We start from the raw sequence: 17,692 nt of genomic DNA on the forward strand, positions 1-17,692 counted from the left end.
TCTCTTTTCAGGTGGTGGTGAAAAAGGCGATAAGGGCGAGACAGGTCCTCGCGGTTACAAGGGCGATTTAGGGACTAAGGGTGAAAAGGGTGATAGGGGAGACTTGGGAGCTGCTGGGATTCCGGGAATGAACGGAATTCAAGGTCCTCAAGGTGACAAGGGTGAGCCCGGTCGGGATGGAGTACCAGGAGTAGCTGGAAGTGCCGGCAGTAAGGGTGAAAGAGGTGAAAGAGGTCCTCCAGGGGTGGCAACCGTAGCTGGTTCCGGCGATTACGTAACGATAAAAGGCGAAAAGGGTGCTGAGGGGAAGCGCGGCAGAAGAGGACGTCCAGGACCACCGGGTCCCGTAGGACCACCTGGGAAACCTGGTACTAATGGAGAAATAGGTCTTCCAGGGTGGATGGTAAGTTTGTCATTCCATTTTAATACTATTAACGTAAAGTAATGGACACACTACATATTCCATATTATAATTACAATACGTATCACCCGCCACTCCGTACCGGAGTCTGTCTATTATTATTGCGATCATCAGCGATAAAATTATCGATCCCTCACTTACCGTGTTCTCTTCCTTCTTAAATGCTAACTCAAGAACACCATAAAGGTAAGTGAAGTAAAGCTGCTTATGAGGCGCTCGAAATTCAATCTCTAATTCGCTTTACAGGGTCGCCCTGGTACGCCTGGAATTCCGGGGAGTCAAGGTCCTCACGGTCCCAAAGGAGAAAAGGGTGAGGCTGGAGCACCGAGTCCTTATGGAGTCTCGGTTGGGGTGCGTACACGAGTATACCAACTTGAAACATTTCATAATTGGTCCATAAGTAGAGAAATCTCATAATAGAAATTTCATTGGAACAGATCAAGGGAGACAAAGGAGACAAAGGAGACAAAGGGGATGATGGATTCCCCGGGAGTCCAGGACAGCCTGGACGTGACGGCCAGAGAGGACCAGCAGGACCCCCTGGTACACCATCGCAGGGAAATTACGTACCCGTACCAGGACCCCCAGGTCCACCGGGACCTCCTGGTCCGCCAGGATTGTCACTCACGGGACAAAAGAGCGACTCAGGTCGAAATCACATGTTTGGCGAGAGGGATTACTATGGCGTCCGGCCAGGTAAGATATCACTCTTTACTTCGTCTCATTATATGAATGAGATATTCATACAAATATATTACTCACATGCTGCAAGGACCCAGAAGTAGCCTTGACGAGCTGAAAGCTCTCCGGGAACTCAAACAACTGAAAGAGTTGAAAGAGCATTTGGGTAAATCATTTGACATCACGTGTAACGACTATGTGATAGAAGACGATATACATTTATCATATAAAAATCATACCTATTTTTCAAAACTTATGTAATCTAACTTTTAACGAATGTACAAGTCTGTTGAACTTGTGTACAGGAGCTAAAGTAGTTTAAAAGAAAATAATGAGAACAAAACGATAATTCCAGGTGGCTCCGCAACCTCGACAAAAGTTCACCATGAGACCACGACGAAAATAGTTCCAGGAGCGGTGACATTCCAGAACACGGCAGCCATGACTAAGGTATTAGTTAATGAATTGCATCAATTAAATTTTCATATAATTTATTAAATCTAATTCAGATGTCGAGCGTCAGTCCCGTGGGTACTTTGGCTTATATCATAGACGAGGAAGCATTGTTGGTCAGAGTGAACAACGGCTGGCAATATATAGCGGTAAGAAATTTGAAGTTGTCGAAAGAAAAATTTCTATCAGAGATATTAATCTTAAAGTAATCCACTGTTTATGTACCAGCTGGGCTCTCTGTTACCAATAACGACGCCCGCGCCGTCGACAACAGCGTCGCCTCCCGTGAAACCACCTTTTGAAGCATCTAATTTGATTAATCAAATTCCGATCAAGGCCGACGGCACTGGGGTAACTTTCCATGCGTAACTTGTTATCGCTAACATTAAATTACCAGGAGCGAAAACATTAATCTAATGCGAACTAACATATTTTTATTTATCCGCCCTCAAAGTGGTATCCAAGAATGGTAAGCTGCCCGGTCTGGTGTACTGGAGAAAAATTAATTAAAAGATGTTAAAAATACAAATTTTCTTATCGATTGATTTAATTCCAGTTACGCATGGCAGCCCTTAACGAGCCCTTCACGGGCGACATGCACGGTGTCAGGGGTGCCGATTACGCTTGTTATCGACAATCCAAGCGAGCCGGATTTCGAGGGACATTTAGAGCCTTTTTGAGTTCGAGGGTGCAAAACGTCGACAGTATCGTGAGACTGGGGGATCGAGATCTGCCGATCGTAAATATAAAGGTATCTTAATTGAAAAAAAAACAAACTGAAAATCTACACTGATTAAATGCAGTATATACCATAAAACGAGATTATTAAAACCTCTAGGGTGACGTTCTCTTCAATTCCTGGAAAGAGATGTTCAATGGCAACGGGGCGTACTTCTCCCAGAGTCCAAGAATCTATTCGTTCAATGGCAAGAATATACTAACGGACTTTTCATGGTAACGCAACCTCAATATTTCTTACGTTACGCACTACTGTATTCTATTATCTATATATAAATGAAAGATACGCGAGAAGAAATCGCCATAAACTGATATTCACAAATAATAATTGCAGGCCTGAAAAAGTAGCCTGGCACGGATCCCACAAGCTTGGCGATCGGGCGATGGACACCTACTGCGACGCCTGGCATTCCAGCAGTTCCGATCGTTACGGTTTGGCGTCCCCGTTGACAGGTGGTCGTCTTCTCGAGCAGGTACGTTACTCCTGCAACAACAAATTCGCCCTACTCTGCATCGAGATCAGCAGCGAGCACGACAAGAGGAAACGTCGTAACGTCGACGACGACGTGGATGAGGTCGAGTTGACGGAAGAGGACTACAAGGAACACCTGGAGGAGATTATGAAGAACTGAGTAGACGTATCATGAGAAGAAAAAATAATATAAAAGGATCACGAACGACGTACAATATACAGAAAAATGATCATCGCTCGAAGATGAATCCTCGTTGGATTCTTCGTCTCTGTAAATTTTGAAACGTCGCTACAATTTTTCTCTATATCCATAAAGCGCATATCATCAACGAGATTTATAAGCCTTCGCTCAAAAGATACATTTCAGTTTTATCGAAAAAGACTGATCGTCTCGAAGTTCGTCGTAAACGTTTCATATCAGCCATTGTGTATCCTTAATATGCTCTTAGAGAGGAACAATTCACGAGATTCGTTATTGCGTGAAATTTCATATAAAAGCTAGAAAAGGTTAACACGATTCAGGGAGTCTGATCTTTCTCTTGCGCGTCCTTAAGTGTACCCTGAATCACGGTAAACGTCCAAGTACTTAGCACATACATTATATACACGCATCTATGCAATTGTCCGGGATAAATGCATCATTCAAATTGGATAATTATACTTGCATATCGCACCCAACTGCATGCACATGACAATTGTCAAATCTGACTGATACGTTTACATAGTGAATATACAGCCCTGTATACACGAAAAAAAAGGAGAAAAAAGTCTCGCCAAGAGAAGCTACTCTTGTAATAGTGTAATTTACTGTTTAAATCGTAGATGTTGATTGAAGGAAACAGAACGAAAAACAAAAGAAACGAAATAACCCGAATGGAGGTCCTATTCGATGCATTTACTATTATAGCAGGTACGTGAGTGTCTATGTTAGGTAATAAGCGAAGGTGATTATTGTAGAATTGTGTAATTCTATAACTGCGTCTTGCCACGTGGAGCTACGGATTTATGCTCCCCGAACAGTCCTCGTGACTATTATTTAGCAATTCCATTACTTACGGAACGATTGAAATAAATCGATTAATATTATCGTAGGAGAACATATCGCAAAATAACGAATACTGCCGGCAATGGTGTTAGAATAAATGTTACTTACGGGCAAGTGTCAAGTATATCTGAAAGCAAATTGATCTATGTAATAGATTGATTCACTGATACAGTAGAACGTGTCGTAGGCGTAGAAATTGGAGCTACAGTTTATACGAGTGTCTATGGATATGGCTGATACGAAATGATATGTTCTACTGTATGTTTGATTTTAACAACATATTGTTGTCTTCTCAACATGATAGCGCTTGAGTTCGGCTTAAATCGAGCATAAATCGAATCTAAGTCAGTGTCTGTAATGTGAAAGTGTTAAACAAAAGGAAAAAGAAGCTGTAACTTAACTTATTTATTGAATTTATGCCTAGCAAACTATATAGATTTACATACTCTGTCCAAACGCTTGTTGGCATGTCCCTTTCGTTGAAAAAAAAGAATTTTATTTTCATAATATTGTGAGAACTGCGCGTAATCCTAGTAACTATATTGATAATTATCTTTTTATCTAATTTGCATCGAGGATGCTTCGTTTCGAAAACTTTTCATTGTTTGTAAGTTTTATTATTGTCTTTCTAAATAAATGAAATGATCGAGCAATCATTGGTATACTTTTTACTCGTGTTATAAGACAGTGCAAGGATGTGGTTGGGTTAACTCATGTTATGAAATTACGCACCTTTCTTGTGAATCGTATAGAACAGTACAGATTACGTTTATTATGGTTTGATGTTCCGTCACATAATTCATTCTTCCCATTAGAGCAAATGAAATGTAAGGTGCAGAGTGACGTACCTTAGGATTTTAGTATTGCCAGTGCTTCGGTGCAGTTTAAACCCTCAAGGATATACGCCAAATTCTCCATGGATGCATCCTCGTCCTCCTCTGCCCAGATTTCTAACATACTTTTACACTGTTCGTATTGCGTTGGTTTACTTTGGAAGAACTCGATCTGAAATTTAAAAAAGTCCACATCGTAACTATTTTTACGTTAAGAATTAAAAAAAATTTGTAATCGCTAAAACTCACTTCGTCGTTCGTGTAGCCAAGTTTACTAGCCAATTTCTTCCAGTCACTCTTCAAAGCTTCCGAAAGCTTCGCCACCATTTCCGGTGTGACTTTATTTAATTTTCGAATTTTTACCTCCGCATTTTCTGCGTCGACTTGCTCGGATTCTTGTTTTAACACATCTTCATTGTACTCTTGATCGTTTGACTCTGGAGGAGGAGTCTCCTCTGTTTCATTCTTTGAGTCTGACTGTGTCTGCTATATTAAAAATATTCAAGAATGGCTTTGGTCAACTTAGACTGATTTATGCTTAAACATAAAAATAAATACTAACCGGTCGGTCTTTGGCAATTTTTTTTATCATTGTTTCTAAATATTCTGGTAATTTGTTGATAGGATAGTTTCCGTGGACGAAAAAGTGGGGACTGCGTCTTGCTAGTAAACGCAATGCTCGCCAGCCAAAATTACCGTCGTTCACTTTTCTACGAGGTATAAGATATACAGTTACATCAAATTTATTTGGAAATTCAATTATGTAGTTTGAAGTATGAGATCAAACGAAAACTTACTTGTATTCATCTTCTACCATGGCAGCTGGATCTAACTGTTCTATAGCTTCCTCGAAGTATGTTTCCAAGGATGGAAGGAAATCTCTATCCTTTGACTTGCAAGCTTCTAAGTTATTAGGACAGAGATTCCAAAGTTTGGTCAATTCCGGACTACAAAAAAAAAGCATATTTATTAATTCTGTGTGCACACAAAAATTAAAGATAAGTGAAAACCTACATACTTTCCCATGTGATATTTTCCTACTGCCTGCGCATCTCTGATAACATCTCCAATTCTTCTTCTTGGTCTCTTTGGCTTCTTCGGCTCATCCCCGTCATTCGTGGAATCTGGTGCAGGTTTTTTGAAGGGTGGACAACCCTCATTCTTCCAAGCGTTCCAGTGTTCTTCTCGTTTTAAAATATTCTTTACAGTTTCTGCAAAAGTTGGACCATCCGGCGGAGTTTCTGATAGCAGCGAGTAGACTTGATCAGTCGTTGCCTTTACCCAATCAACCTGATCGGGCTTTAGTTCATGTGTCTCGCTAAAAATCATGAGCTAAATCGTATGTGAACCCTGATGGCTCTTTTTGGGATTTTGGATTTAAGAAAAGCATACTAGCAGACCTTGTCTCATAGCCACTGGCAAGGAAGCTTTGGAACACAAACATCGATTTATGATGTAAAGGGTCAATTATCTTTTCTTTTTTTCGTCTAATAATATCCTTGCCCGCTATGTATTAGGAGTCTCGAAGGGAGAGGTTTTTTTTTTTATACGGATTTTGACATATAAACTTATGTATGGCATTTTACACAATAAATTTTATGTGTAAATAGCTCTCTAGTGGTTATTATGCACTTACGACTTAAATTTCACGGTGCTATTGAGGTATTGAAACAGGATCAAGAATTGTAGTAGAACGTATCTTCGAAAATTTGAATCCGATAATTGCAGTTCAAGTAACTTCTGGTTGGTCAGATATTTTGCAAAATAGTGAGTTTCCTTTGGAGGTCCCTCGGAGGATGTATCCATTTTTATAGAAGCGGTAGGACAGCTGCGTTGATCCTCCAATTTGAATGATGAGAATGCCGAGAGTACATTTGAAGCGTGCTGTGGGACGCAAGAGGTTTGTATCACCAATTCATTGTGCGAATCCCATCATTGAGTAACAAAATCCTCACCGCTGAGAAAACTTTCCAATGCATTTTGTTATAACACTGATTTGGATTTCTGAAGAAATCTTGCAATGCCCAAAACTTTCTGTATAGATTGTAATCAATGGGAATTTTTGCTTCTAATTTATCGTCATCTTCACTGATGTGATCCAAAACATCTTCCTCAGACTTCTCAGTACCAAATTCAGTGTGATTTTCCAAATTAAACTCGCTAACTATGTTAAGACCAGAACGTTCAGAAAATGGAAAAAATTTTGCTAGGAACAAGAGTATTCTGCCACAAAAGACAGTTTGTTGAGAGCGAGATAATCTTCGCAATAAATCATTGCACATTCTCAGCAGATTATTCTTGCAGGCACTAAAGAAAAGATCTTCTTTCCAAACCACTACATTATTTTCCACAAATGTGAAAAGCTGTTCGCAACGGTCCAATGTCATAGTATCAAAAATATCACCCAACAGCATAACAGGCATACTAGCAGTCGCTAAATCTTTTCTACATAACTCTATACAGAAACTGATATAAGATTCTAATTCTTGAACATTGCCCCATGCAATTTCTAATAGTGTATCACGAAGAGACTGATCGACAGCAGCCTTCCTGTCGTTCTCGTTTGCACTTATTTCTGTGCATTTTTTCTGGAAGGTGGAAATATCGGATTTCTTGAAACATTGGTACAAATGTAGCTGCAATAAAAAATACAGAGATTTGAATTACTGCTCCCGGATAACCTAAAACTTCAGCTGAAAGTAATTCAAGATTGAAAATAATTATTTTATAGCTTGTTAACGATACTCACACTGTACTCTTTCCTTAAGGTTTCAAACAGTGACATAGTAAAACAGTGAATTAATACTATTTAGTCAGAAAAAGCAGCATTCGCTTACAATAAACGATTAGCACAGTCGTACAAAGGACGCGGAACACACACAGTCGGTTCGAACTGTTGATAGTGCAGGTAGCAGTAGGTAGGAGCAAGTAGGAGTTGTGTTTAGTTTCGGAAATCAGTTGGACGAGCTTGGTAAGATGACGTTTTTATAACATATTATATCTCTCATATTCGTTTAATCAATATATGTTTTATATTGACATAATTCTTATATCAACCATTACGGGTTGTATGAATTCAAACAATTTTGTGAAGAATTGACGACAGGAAATGATGCTTAGACGTAGTTCTAACCTAGTGGCGATTCTCGTATTTTATTTAACTTAATGAAATCCAATATTTATACTTAGTACACCGCAATCTATCCTAATTCATAAGAAAAAATAAATAACTTTAATAGGTTATACTTTGAGACAAAACAGAGCAAATCTTAGATCCGAGATAAAATTGGTACTAATAGCCTTAACGATCGATTAATGGATAAACTCATAGATATTTGCGAGATTGCTAGAATTCGGCACATTCCACGAAAGCTAAATCCAGAAATCTCATTCCACAGTTATATTATAAAGAAGAACATGACGATCAATAATGTAGTAAAGACAACTGCAATAATCGTTACCGGTGCAGTAGTGTCGGAATTCGTCTGGCAGTTGTACAAAAGGCATCGCGACGCCGCGAAAAGTGAAACAGCAGTGCACGAGGTTCTTTTCTTTTCCGAAGAATCAGCCCTTTGTCGACCGCACGTAAATACTAGAATTCCTTGCAGAAAGCCAAACTGTGCTGTCGCTGCTTTGCAGTAAGATATATTGAAATGACAATATAAGATAGTCGGAATCTATGAGTAACTAGAATTTCTTTTATGAAGGCGGATAATTGCGCACCTCAATTCTTCGAAGAAGACGCTCGATATCTGTGTCTACCTGATGACATGTGAGGATCTTGCTAGAGCCGTGGTCAATGCGCATAAGAGAAACGTAACAATACGAATTATATTAGATGCAACAATGGCAGAAAACAATGGCGGTCGAAATCCTATTTTGATGTTTCATAAAGCAGGTAGTTTCGTTCGGTTAATAATACTTGGTCAAATATTTTTTAAATTACAAGCTATATTCTTACAACGTTAATATTACATCATGCTCTTAGGGATCAGTCTCAGATTAAAACGTTCGCCCTACATGATGCACCACAAATTCGCCATTGTGGACGGAAGCCTGTTATTAACCGGCAGTCTCAACTGGACTATGCAGGCTTTAAACGGAAATTTCGATAACATGATAGTTACCAACGAGAAGAAGATTGTCGAACCTTTTGTCCGGGAGTTCTCGAAAATCTGGTTGTCTTTAAACGCCAATAACGAGAAGAACTGATTATTGTTTTAAGGAACGATTGAGTGACTGAGTGCAGTAAATACTGTATACAAGATTTTAAGTTTTTGTTATACTTTGACGATGATAAATATAATTTTTCTATACTAATTTATTTGTTTTTTTTTTCTTTGATACTACATATACTGGGCCATGGTCTACGATAGGATTAGATTCGTCTGAGCAATTTACCGTAGATAACCAATGAAATTAGAGAGACTCAGCAGGGATTTGGGTTGGGTATGGGGTTGGTAGATTGGAAGAAGAAAGAAAACATGTCAATCAGCGAATACAAGGTCAAGTAATTCGGTTCATAAAAAGAGGAGATTGTTTTCTTTGATCTAGAGAAAATGCTAAAATAGATTGCAGAACTTTATATCAGGTAGAAAATGATTATTTGGTATTTCGGAAAAATGCTTGATGGCAATATGAATGTCAGGAGCGTTAAACAATTTATTGTTTCTTTTTCTATATCCGCCTACATATGGCAATATCAACGTCAATCGAACGATTACCAATATCCAAAGCTCGTTATTCGAAATGAAACACGTGAGGGGAAGATGTTCCTAAAATTGAGAGGTCCGTTATTAATAGTGAAGTGGCGAGTTTACGATTTTCTGATGGCTATAACTCGATCACGAGTAATTTTACCAATAATTAACGAGAACTCGTAATTTGAGCGCGGATATTTTAGGATCACGTCGAGGATCTTCAAACAGCCGAAACAAACAATCGAAAAATGAATCATACGTGTATAGATTGGGCAAATGTTTGCTTCCAGTCCCATCATCCTTGTTCTGCAGTTTTCCACGAACACATATTATGACTAGATAAAAATACACTGTAATTCTCAGCTTATCCCGTGTCTTTGATAAACAAAAAAATCCTTTTCCCCTTTTAATACAATTTCCAATCTTTTTAGAAAACGTTTTCTCCCTTCGATTTGTCGTTTATTCTACAAAAAAAGACTGTTCTTTAAAAAAGGCATTCAACCAACATCTCAAAGAAATCGTGAGAATTTTTAAATCCTGAAACGTATCATGATTTTCCAAAAATAGCCGAGCAAAATACGAGAGTATTTTTGTACAGAGAACGCAGTCGGCCTAGGCAAAGAATTTCCTCATCGAAAAACGTAATCACGAGCTTTGATCTAATCCAATATATATTCCAATATACCTATATCTATATCAAAATTTTTCAAAATCCATTCGGTCGACTTTCACTTTTATCTTCTTGTGCGACACTGTTTTTCCTGTCGCTTCGTCCTGCTTTGTTCTGCTGGGAATAAGCGAAACAATCAAAGCCTGAGAGGGAGAGAAGAATGGGAGTGGAAATAACCTGAGTAGGACGTAAGCCTACGGCGAGTTGCCATGACGATTCTGACGTCATCAACCCTCCTGGAAGCCCCCTTCTTACCTTGCATCCTTCCAACCTTCCATCCTTCCCTCCTTGCTCCCTACCTTCCTTTCGACCATTTTTATTCATCTCCATCTTACTTGTCTATCTGATGATGGATTTTTCGGAGTCTTGAATTTCATCACCTTCCACGTACTCTTTCGTTTCCTTCTGTTTACAAGGAATGAACGCAGACATGTCCCGCCTTGTAAACTAATGAAAACTTGAAAAATTTACCAAAGAGGTATGAAAATAAGCAAGATGTGAATTTCTCGAAATCCATAATACTTTTTCATTGTTTTTCAAAATATCATTTCGGTAGATCGTTCTTGGTTAAATATACCTATACACGGCCTAATAAAAATATGTAATTCCAGATTATTTTCGAAATTTTGAATACACTGGCTAAATTGTTCTTATCTATTACTTATTACGTATTCCTACTGCATAATTGTAATTCCCTGGATCCAGACGTTTCCACCCTCAATGCTACCCCTGCGTATTGTTTCCAAACGACTGTGCCACCCTCTCTGGAGACGAATGACGTCACGGCACTGACGTCAGAGTGGTAGACCTTTGCAGGTTGCATCACGCAAGGGGTTCGTGTTTGTCACGTGAGCCGTAACTAAATCGGAGCCACCCTTAAGATTTCATTCCAGCATCCGGATAATTAGATTCAAGATGAAAGAGTCTTTCTTCTCAGCTACGGTAGAATCTTTCTTTACGTTCGATCCATATATGAAATCAAACTAGGGTATATCGATAGTTAGAATCACATAGACTCTACGTAGGAAAATAACATGGTGTACCAAACAAACCAGGAAATATTCCACATATTCGCCGCTGGTGGCAGATTGCAAAATTTCCAGAGACTCATTAGCTAATATTAGACGGTTTCTGCGCAGTAGAAAATTTTTCAACGGTCACAGCCAGCATGCTACGAGGCATGTCGGATCTCGGGGCAAGGCGTTACCTACCAACAAGATTTATTTATCAGCCGCTAGCGCTTTTCGCTCTTACACTCTTAGCTATCAAAGGAAACCGCCTCGGCGATTTAGTCAAATACGCGAATCCTGCTTGAGTCAAGTGCAAAACAGCAATAAGTGGATTCATGAAATTTGGCATCGGAATAAAAGCAGGTATGAAAATATTGGTTGGTTCCTAACCTGCACAGTGAGGAACGAAAATTACCACAGGGGAAGTTTAAGTCTATTGCCGTTCGCCGTCACCTAATATAGTTAAAGCCACAAGACCCACTTCTAAGTTAGCAGCTACTAATCCAGTGTGATTGCTCAATTCACTACGTATGTAACGTGGAATGCTAGAGAGAATTGAGAGAGAGAAAGAGAGAGTCAGAGTTTGCCCACTTTATCAAGTGTCTCTCACGAATGATAAAGGTTGGGCAGTGTTAATACGTAATTTTCAAAAAATTCCACATTTTAATAATGATCGCGAAAAAGGCTTCGGATAAAAAATGACGTGGTGACTTAACGAACCGTTCGCTGAGAATCTATAAAGGCCACACGTGCGACATTACTTCAGCTCGTTCTCAAAATTTCGAGTAGCAATGTTGCATGGCCTGGAATAGACGCTCTTGACATTGCTTTCCGGAGCGCTTTGCTCTTGACTCCTCTCTCTCTCTCTCTCTCTCTCCCATTCTCTTTACGACAGGTTGGTGTATGGCCTGGAATAGACGCTCTTGACATTGCTTTCCGGAGCGCTTTGCTCTTGACTCCTCTCTCTCTCTCTCTCTCTCTCCCATTCTCTTTACGACAGGTTGGTGTATAGCTACAGCGCTCGGAACACCCGGCCTGAGTTCTTCAATTCCAATTGCAAAGCTGGGAATATCCTACGGGTATTTTCCTCAAGATTTTTATGCATGAATTCTTTTTATTTGCAAAATTGCTTTCGCACGAGATCAAAACTAGATGCGTAAAAGTATACAGTATGTATGACTAAATTATCATCCCTATTCGTTTCGGTGGATTAATTGGACTTTGTACGTCGCTTTACCTTCCGCGTACCTCAACCTCGCGCAGTATTGATTCTGTATTTTTAGATCCGTCGACAACCAACCTGCCAGCATCAAATATTAAGCTTCGCCCGAAATATCCCTCACCGCCCCTTCCTTCCTCCATCCCTTAGCCAGATTTTTCAGGGTGACTACATACCCGCCATCCAACTGGGGCCAGGGTGGTGGCGGCGGTGGCCAAGGGTAGCTATTCGCTTCAAGACCTTCATTTATTTCATCCGACTCCTTCGAGCCAACCAGTCAGTATCAAAGCGTTTCTTATTCTCCGAGGACCTTTTACGTCGCTATCCCGAAAAAGAGGCTGGACTAATAATAAAGGACTGATTTCGGTCCTAGCTGTGTTTCAAAGGTACCCTTACACCTTTACGCCGAGAATAAGACGGCTTTGAACTGGCTTCTTTATACTTATCACTCAAAAAATATTCTTCTTCTCTACTTTCTTCACTCCCTTTCTCCCTTTCACTCTGGCATCGTCATACAAATTTGTAGCACCAGTCGTTAGTTTCAATTCCGCGAGCTTGTGCTCTCAGAAAATGTCGCTCTAATGAGTACTCGTGCGAAAGTCTCACGCGACACCAGCCGATTCTCGGGACGCCTTTTTTTTTCCTGTCAAATGAAATTACTTTATTCACTTCTCGTTCCTCCCTTCTCTCCCTCTAATGAACTTTCCTTCGGAACATGCACTTAGATACGTTCCATTTTGCGGCTCTACCATCCACGTCAGGCTCGACCTATTTCATTATCATTTTTTGCCCTGGCCGATAAGCTCTTCGGATTTTAATGACGATTGAACTTTTTGAGGTAAGCACTTTTTTTTTTATTTGAAGTAAAATTTTGTTCAATATACCCAGCATCGGTATACTTAGAACACGCAGTGTGGATTTTCGAGAAAAACATTTTGGAAAGTACGTTTCCACATAAATTTTATAAAAGTGGCACTGCTTTCGGGGTAGCTGCATTTAACGTTGTCTCTAAAACAACGAGGGCGTGTACCGTGTCTTTTGTACGATTTCGTGGCTTTTTTAGTGGATATAAAAAATGTTAGATTTGAAAATCATAGAAAACATCGGTGGGAATAGTGTTCCTGGTTGTCAAGATGAATCAGAATCTATTGCTGCTGTTTTAAAAATAGGACGTTACTCTATTTTCTATATTCGATACTGACCGCGACGAATCGCAGACTGAGACGCGCTAATGTGGGTGTTTGAGTCGTAGATAAATATATCAGGAATCGACAGTTGTCGCGTGACACTGTAGATTTTGCTACAGTCAAAGCACGCATCGTCGATCCCTAGGACGTCCACCTTAAATATTTCATCTGCCCAGGTATCGTCAGTCGAATACCCTTACATCATTTTCCAATTGATACCTACTGGTTGTACCAGTAATAGTCGGATAATTTTGGCAAGCTGTCGCAGTGCACACTTACCTTCCATCCGGTCTTAAACGACGACAGGTGACATATTTTAGTACCCTGTGTCCCAGATTCACCGATACTAAACTAATATAATTTCACGGAATTAAACCTTTATGTAACGCGGGGAGTATTGGGATGGATGACGAAATCCCCGACTCGCCTCCTTTGAGGCATTAATAATTACGGGAGCACCTGCACATTTCGAGAATTGATGCACCGTGAGCACAGGGCGTAAGGGGCGATAGGGAAATTCGTTTAACGAACTTGAGTAGCTATTTCAAGCAGGACGTAAAACCTGCAAAACGCAATACGTCGCGATTAAGACGTTTGGTGGGAAATTACGATGCGTCTAATTGAACCTAGAAGATCGGAGACGCTTGGCTTCTTTTTTCTCTTTGATCTAAGAATAATAATAAATAAATATCATAGCTGAGAGAACTTTCGCTATATATCTTTCAATTTCGTGGATGCGTGTCTCGCAGCTCGTGATTGAGTCCTTCCTTTTTACATTTAACTTTTTTTGCTTCGGTCTCTTTCCTTTTTTTTTTTTTTTTCGTAGACAAGATGAATAATGATAATTCAACGACGACGTCATTCCCGTATAACAAAATTCCGAATCGGTCCGTTTAATATAGCACGTGACGACAAATCGTGTCAGGGTTGCGTCCATTTTCCACTTTTATTTTATTTTCCCTGTTAAACTGAAAAATTGCCTCGCGAGGTCGACTTTTGTCTCTTGGACGTTTTAAAGAAATTTTATGCGCAGTCGATCAGAGAAAGAGAGAGAGAGGGAGAGAACAAACCAGGTCTGTTAAAATCTTCCCAGGGAAGATTGTTATGTCAGTGGCCACCAATATCTCGTAAAGCCGCCTAAAAGTTATGCGAATCCAGCAGTACGAAGGCGATCAGAGACACGTTGTCTCGCGTGTTTTCTTGGAAGCACCGACAACCGAGTCCCACGCAACGCCGAGCGGCGCTGAAATAAATAGAAAAAGACAAACCCTTCGGTAAATTCGACGTCTTTACGTTTGACTCAGCCAGACGAAAAGGTGTACGGGCCAGAGGAAATACATTCGGACAGCCGTTTTGCCAAAGATACGTGGGAGACGTGCATTTAATTCAAGTAATTTTCCCGGGAGCATCGAAGTCTCTTGAACCCATCCAGACTGCGATGGTAAACGGTGTGAACGGCCTTTATGATCGAAAGCCGCGCTTCTCCTTCTTCGTCCTCTTGTTCGCATCGAACGCATCCTGCTGCGGCGTCTTGACGTCATACGAATAAAGCAACGTCGTAAAACGAAACCAGCCTCCACAGAAATACTCAACTGCATCACGCGCGGAGTGGTTAAATATTGGCGCAACCGACGACACGCGGGGAGCCGACTGATGGAAGTGGAACATTGTCCGTATGACGTATAAATAGTAAATAAGTAACGAAAATAACCAAGGGCCGTTGGACCGTCGATTCCTGTTGAATAGGACAGGCTCGATTTTGCAGGAGAAAAATGAGAAGAAAAAATTGTGACAGGTCGATTACGCAAAGTGGATCAAGGAATGAAATATCGAGGCATCTCGATTTGACATTTTGAACTTTGACAGCGATCGGGACGTCTCGCCGAGAATGGCTGCGACCAAGAAGTGTCAGTGTGGCTGATACGCATTTTGTCATTGTTTATCGTGCCGATCGATGAATTTTCGATCGGCGCGAGAATTCTTCGGAGAAGTGCTCGTTATCGAAGCACGAATGAGATGTATGTGAAAAAGCGAGATTGAGGTAAAAAAAGATGTGGGCGTCGGTATAGAGAAGAATAAATCTAAAATGAAAGAAGCAATAGGGACGTTGCCGTGAAATACTAAATATTCTCTCTCTCTCTCTCTCTCTCTCTCTCTCTCTCTGATATACAAGATAATATGTTCTGGCTGTATAGGCTGCCAGTTTAGTTTCGAATGCTTGTCAAAACATAAGCCAAGAATAAACCATCGCCGACCACGAATAGCACGGGTGGACCTCGAAATACACAGAAGATAACGGAACGCAACTGCAACTGACCATCGCGACGCGAACATGAGTTATCCGCTTCGGTGCGTTACGTCGACTGCGCGGGTAATTTCACAGTGGTGAAATAGCCCAGTCACGATTTGCGATCTTGTTAACCGAGCCAATATTATTCAGCTCCTAGTAAAGCTCGCTAAAAGTACCAGCAGGTAGCGTAACTTCGACTTCTTGATTAAGAAATGAACGAAAAAGCCACTACCGAATTACGTTGATTGAGGATTGGCCATTAAAAGTGCCAGCCGTAACGGAATCAATTGAAGCCAGAGTATCTACCCTCGATTTCAGTCAACGTAAAATATCAAAATTCGAAGAACGGGCCGCTTTCAAGCTCATTTCTATTAAATTGATGAGTTTTACGGGTAAAGTTTCTAATGACTAGTCGGGAGGGAAGTCGTAAAGAGACTGGAGTATCTAAAACAGTGTATACGACTTTTCCTACGGACTCGTAATGGATAACTATTTTTAAGTGACTCGTGTCTCGCGTAACTCTGTTACCTTATTACTTCCGTCTGACAGAGAGACATCTCCCATGAGAGTCAGCGCTCCGTGAACATACTTCTGGGAGATCTTGATCAATGCTTTACTTTTTTTTTTTTTTCCTAGTTCCCAACCCCACTGCCTGCACCCTCTCGGGTCGTCAAGTTAGCGAGTGCGTGGGCGTGGCTCGGAACGCTAACTTATTGCGAGGGCGAACGTGGTAGAAGCGAGGGGTGGGAATAGACGAAGAAAAGTTATAAAAAAAAGTTAAACATAAAGGGGAGAATCGTCTCGTTGAGAAGCGAAACAGCCCCAAGGGGCCGGGATGTGGTACCAGGAGTACAATCCCTATATTTAACCTTGTTCCGCGAACTCTCCTACTTCTCTCATTGTTTCATATTTCTGTAACGCGCGTACATTGCGCTTGCCTTAAAGCCGCACACGCGACGTGCAACTTCTTATAGAGCGGCAGGTTATTTCTGACGACTGTGACGTGCGGCGTGTGAACGGAGCCTTAACGTTACCTTCGCGAGGTCCCTTTCGGTTTACGGTAGACGTCACGAGAAAGCGACGACTTTGTGGCAAAGGGGTTGTAGACATTTTACGCTATACTGTCGATCCCTTGTTCATATTAAGGGTGACGCAATCGAGGGTTCCAAAATATGAGGACGCGATACTTTCCACGCGACGTTGTCCAATTTTTCCCCTCTTGTACCTGAAACCTAGTTTTATTTTTCCGTCGTCCCGCGACTTTTTCAACAACAATGTAATTAACATGTAATTGCATTGCTGAATATCGCTGAAGCGCTCGCTGCTAACTTCGTGCAATAACGATATTATCTCCCTACAAGATCCAGTTAGATGCAGCCTGGATTCATTGGCTGGTTATGAGTACAGGGTGGGGGAAAAAAAGGTCAGAGGTCGCTTTCAGCCAGGATATTAATCTTTTCGCTTCCAAGCTTGACTCAAACTTCCTCAAAGTTTAGTACAATTAGACGGGGCTTTACGGAGTCTGGATTGACGTAGTATATCTGTATCTGACAGCAGTTATATTAAGATTTACTGTACGTAGCTGCGCGCAGCTAGTTACTGGATAGTTGAAATGATTAGAGGAAGCGCCTCGCCTATGACAGTCCCTATGATATTACGTTGCGCCATTATGGGAATGTCCCGGAAACTGAGGGGGTCGATCAGGAGTAGTCAGGGGGTGGTTCAGTTAAAAAGGGGTTTCCTCGACGCCCGTCGGAGCTTCGAATCCCGGGTATCTAGGCTCCGTCGTCATGGCAACACCTCCAGCCACCCACTCAACAATTCCTTCGCGAGAGAAAAAGAGAGGAGAGAGAGTGAGACCGAGGCGATAAAGAAACGAAGGACAACCCTCGAAATCACTCCTTGGCGAAAATATATTCAATTATGCTAATTCATACTTTTCTCAACTGTTTTACCTTACTTTTACAATCCCC

The 17,692-nt window shown here is 40.9% G+C and overlaps 3 protein-coding genes across 15 annotated transcripts in view; 2 read left to right on the plus strand and 1 right to left on the minus strand.

Annotated features, from left to right (window-relative positions):
* Positions 1–3,859, plus strand: part of LOC107264658 (collagen alpha-1(XVIII) chain) — a 51,006-nt gene extending 47,147 nt beyond the window's left edge. For 5 of the 11 annotated variants that reach the window (XM_015733146.2, XM_015733149.2, XM_015733151.2 and 2 more), the window contains 12 exons: positions 12–403; positions 596–607; positions 668–772; positions 859–1,117; positions 1,194–1,268; positions 1,458–1,552; positions 1,612–1,704; positions 1,784–1,906; positions 2,010–2,024; positions 2,112–2,306; positions 2,394–2,509; positions 2,628–3,859. In XM_015733146.2, coding sequence (XP_015588632.1) covers positions 12–403; positions 596–607; positions 668–772; positions 859–1,117; positions 1,194–1,268; positions 1,458–1,552; positions 1,612–1,704; positions 1,784–1,906; positions 2,010–2,024; positions 2,112–2,306; positions 2,394–2,509; positions 2,628–2,925 — 1,778 coding nt within the window. In that variant the 3' untranslated portion in view covers positions 2,926–3,859. The remainder of the gene's footprint in view (positions 1–11; positions 404–595; positions 608–667; positions 773–858; positions 1,118–1,193; positions 1,269–1,457; positions 1,553–1,611; positions 1,705–1,783; positions 1,907–2,009; positions 2,025–2,111; positions 2,307–2,393; positions 2,510–2,627) is intronic. The other 6 variants (XM_015733147.2, XM_015733150.2, XM_015733148.2 and 3 more) reach the window with 5 other exon arrangements.
* LOC107264659 (THO complex subunit 1) lies at positions 2,527–7,553 on the minus strand. 3 transcript variants are annotated; one of them, XM_015733159.2, is made up of 10 exons: positions 7,393–7,553; positions 6,599–7,279; positions 6,280–6,527; positions 5,662–5,961; positions 5,441–5,590; positions 5,206–5,353; positions 4,893–5,129; positions 4,659–4,815; positions 3,919–3,937; positions 2,527–2,777 (listed from the first exon to the last, which is right to left on the minus strand). In XM_015733159.2, exons 1-8 carry the CDS (start codon positions 7,426–7,428, stop codon positions 4,660–4,662), a joined length of 1,956 nt encoding a protein of 651 aa, XP_015588645.1. In that variant the 5' UTR covers positions 7,429–7,553; the 3' UTR covers positions 2,527–2,777; positions 3,919–3,937; position 4,659. The 3 variants fall into 3 exon arrangements, with proteins under 3 accessions (XP_015588645.1, XP_015588644.1, XP_015588646.1); XM_015733158.2 differs by lacking the exon at positions 3,919–3,937; XM_015733160.2 differs by lacking the exon at positions 3,919–3,937 and having other exon boundaries at positions 2,765–2,901.
* A 44-nt stretch (positions 7,554–7,597) lies between these two features.
* Positions 7,598–8,963, plus strand: LOC107264663 (mitochondrial cardiolipin hydrolase). Its single transcript, XM_025081936.1, has 4 exons — positions 7,598–7,614; positions 8,026–8,281; positions 8,351–8,541; positions 8,632–8,963. Exons 2-4 carry the CDS (start codon positions 8,061–8,063, stop codon positions 8,853–8,855), a joined length of 636 nt encoding a protein of 211 aa, XP_024937704.1. The 5' UTR covers positions 7,598–7,614; positions 8,026–8,060; the 3' UTR covers positions 8,856–8,963.
* Positions 8,964–17,692: the final 8,729 nt, after the last annotated feature.

Source organism: Cephus cinctus, unplaced genomic scaffold (assembly GCF_000341935.2).
Source record: "Cephus cinctus unplaced genomic scaffold, Ccin1 Ccin1_scaffold0189, whole genome shotgun sequence".
Lineage (NCBI taxonomy): Eukaryota > Metazoa > Arthropoda > Insecta > Hymenoptera > Cephidae > Cephus > Cephus cinctus.

Bases quoted from the DNA above. Each gene is read 5' to 3' on its own strand.
- LOC107264659 (XM_015733158.2), bottom strand. From the start codon at position 7,428: ATGTCACTGTTTGAAACCTTAAGGAAAGAGTACAGT. The intron at 7,280-7,392 runs GTGAGTATCGTT...TTTTTATTGCAG, and splicing joins CCTTAAGGAAAGAGTACAGT to CTACATTTGTACCAATGTTT. The intron at 5,354-5,440 runs GTAAGTTTTCGT...TATACCTCGTAG, and splicing joins ATGGTAGAAGATGAATACAA to AAAAGTGAACGACGGTAATT.
- LOC107264663 (XM_025081936.1), top strand. From the start codon at position 8,061: ATGACGATCAATAATGTAGTAAAGACAACTGCAATAATCGTTACCGGT. The intron at 8,282-8,350 runs GTAAGATATATT...TCTTTTATGAAG, and splicing joins TGTGCTGTCGCTGCTTTGCA to GCGGATAATTGCGCACCTCA. The intron at 8,542-8,631 runs GTAGTTTCGTTC...TCATGCTCTTAG, and splicing joins TTTGATGTTTCATAAAGCAG to GGATCAGTCTCAGATTAAAA.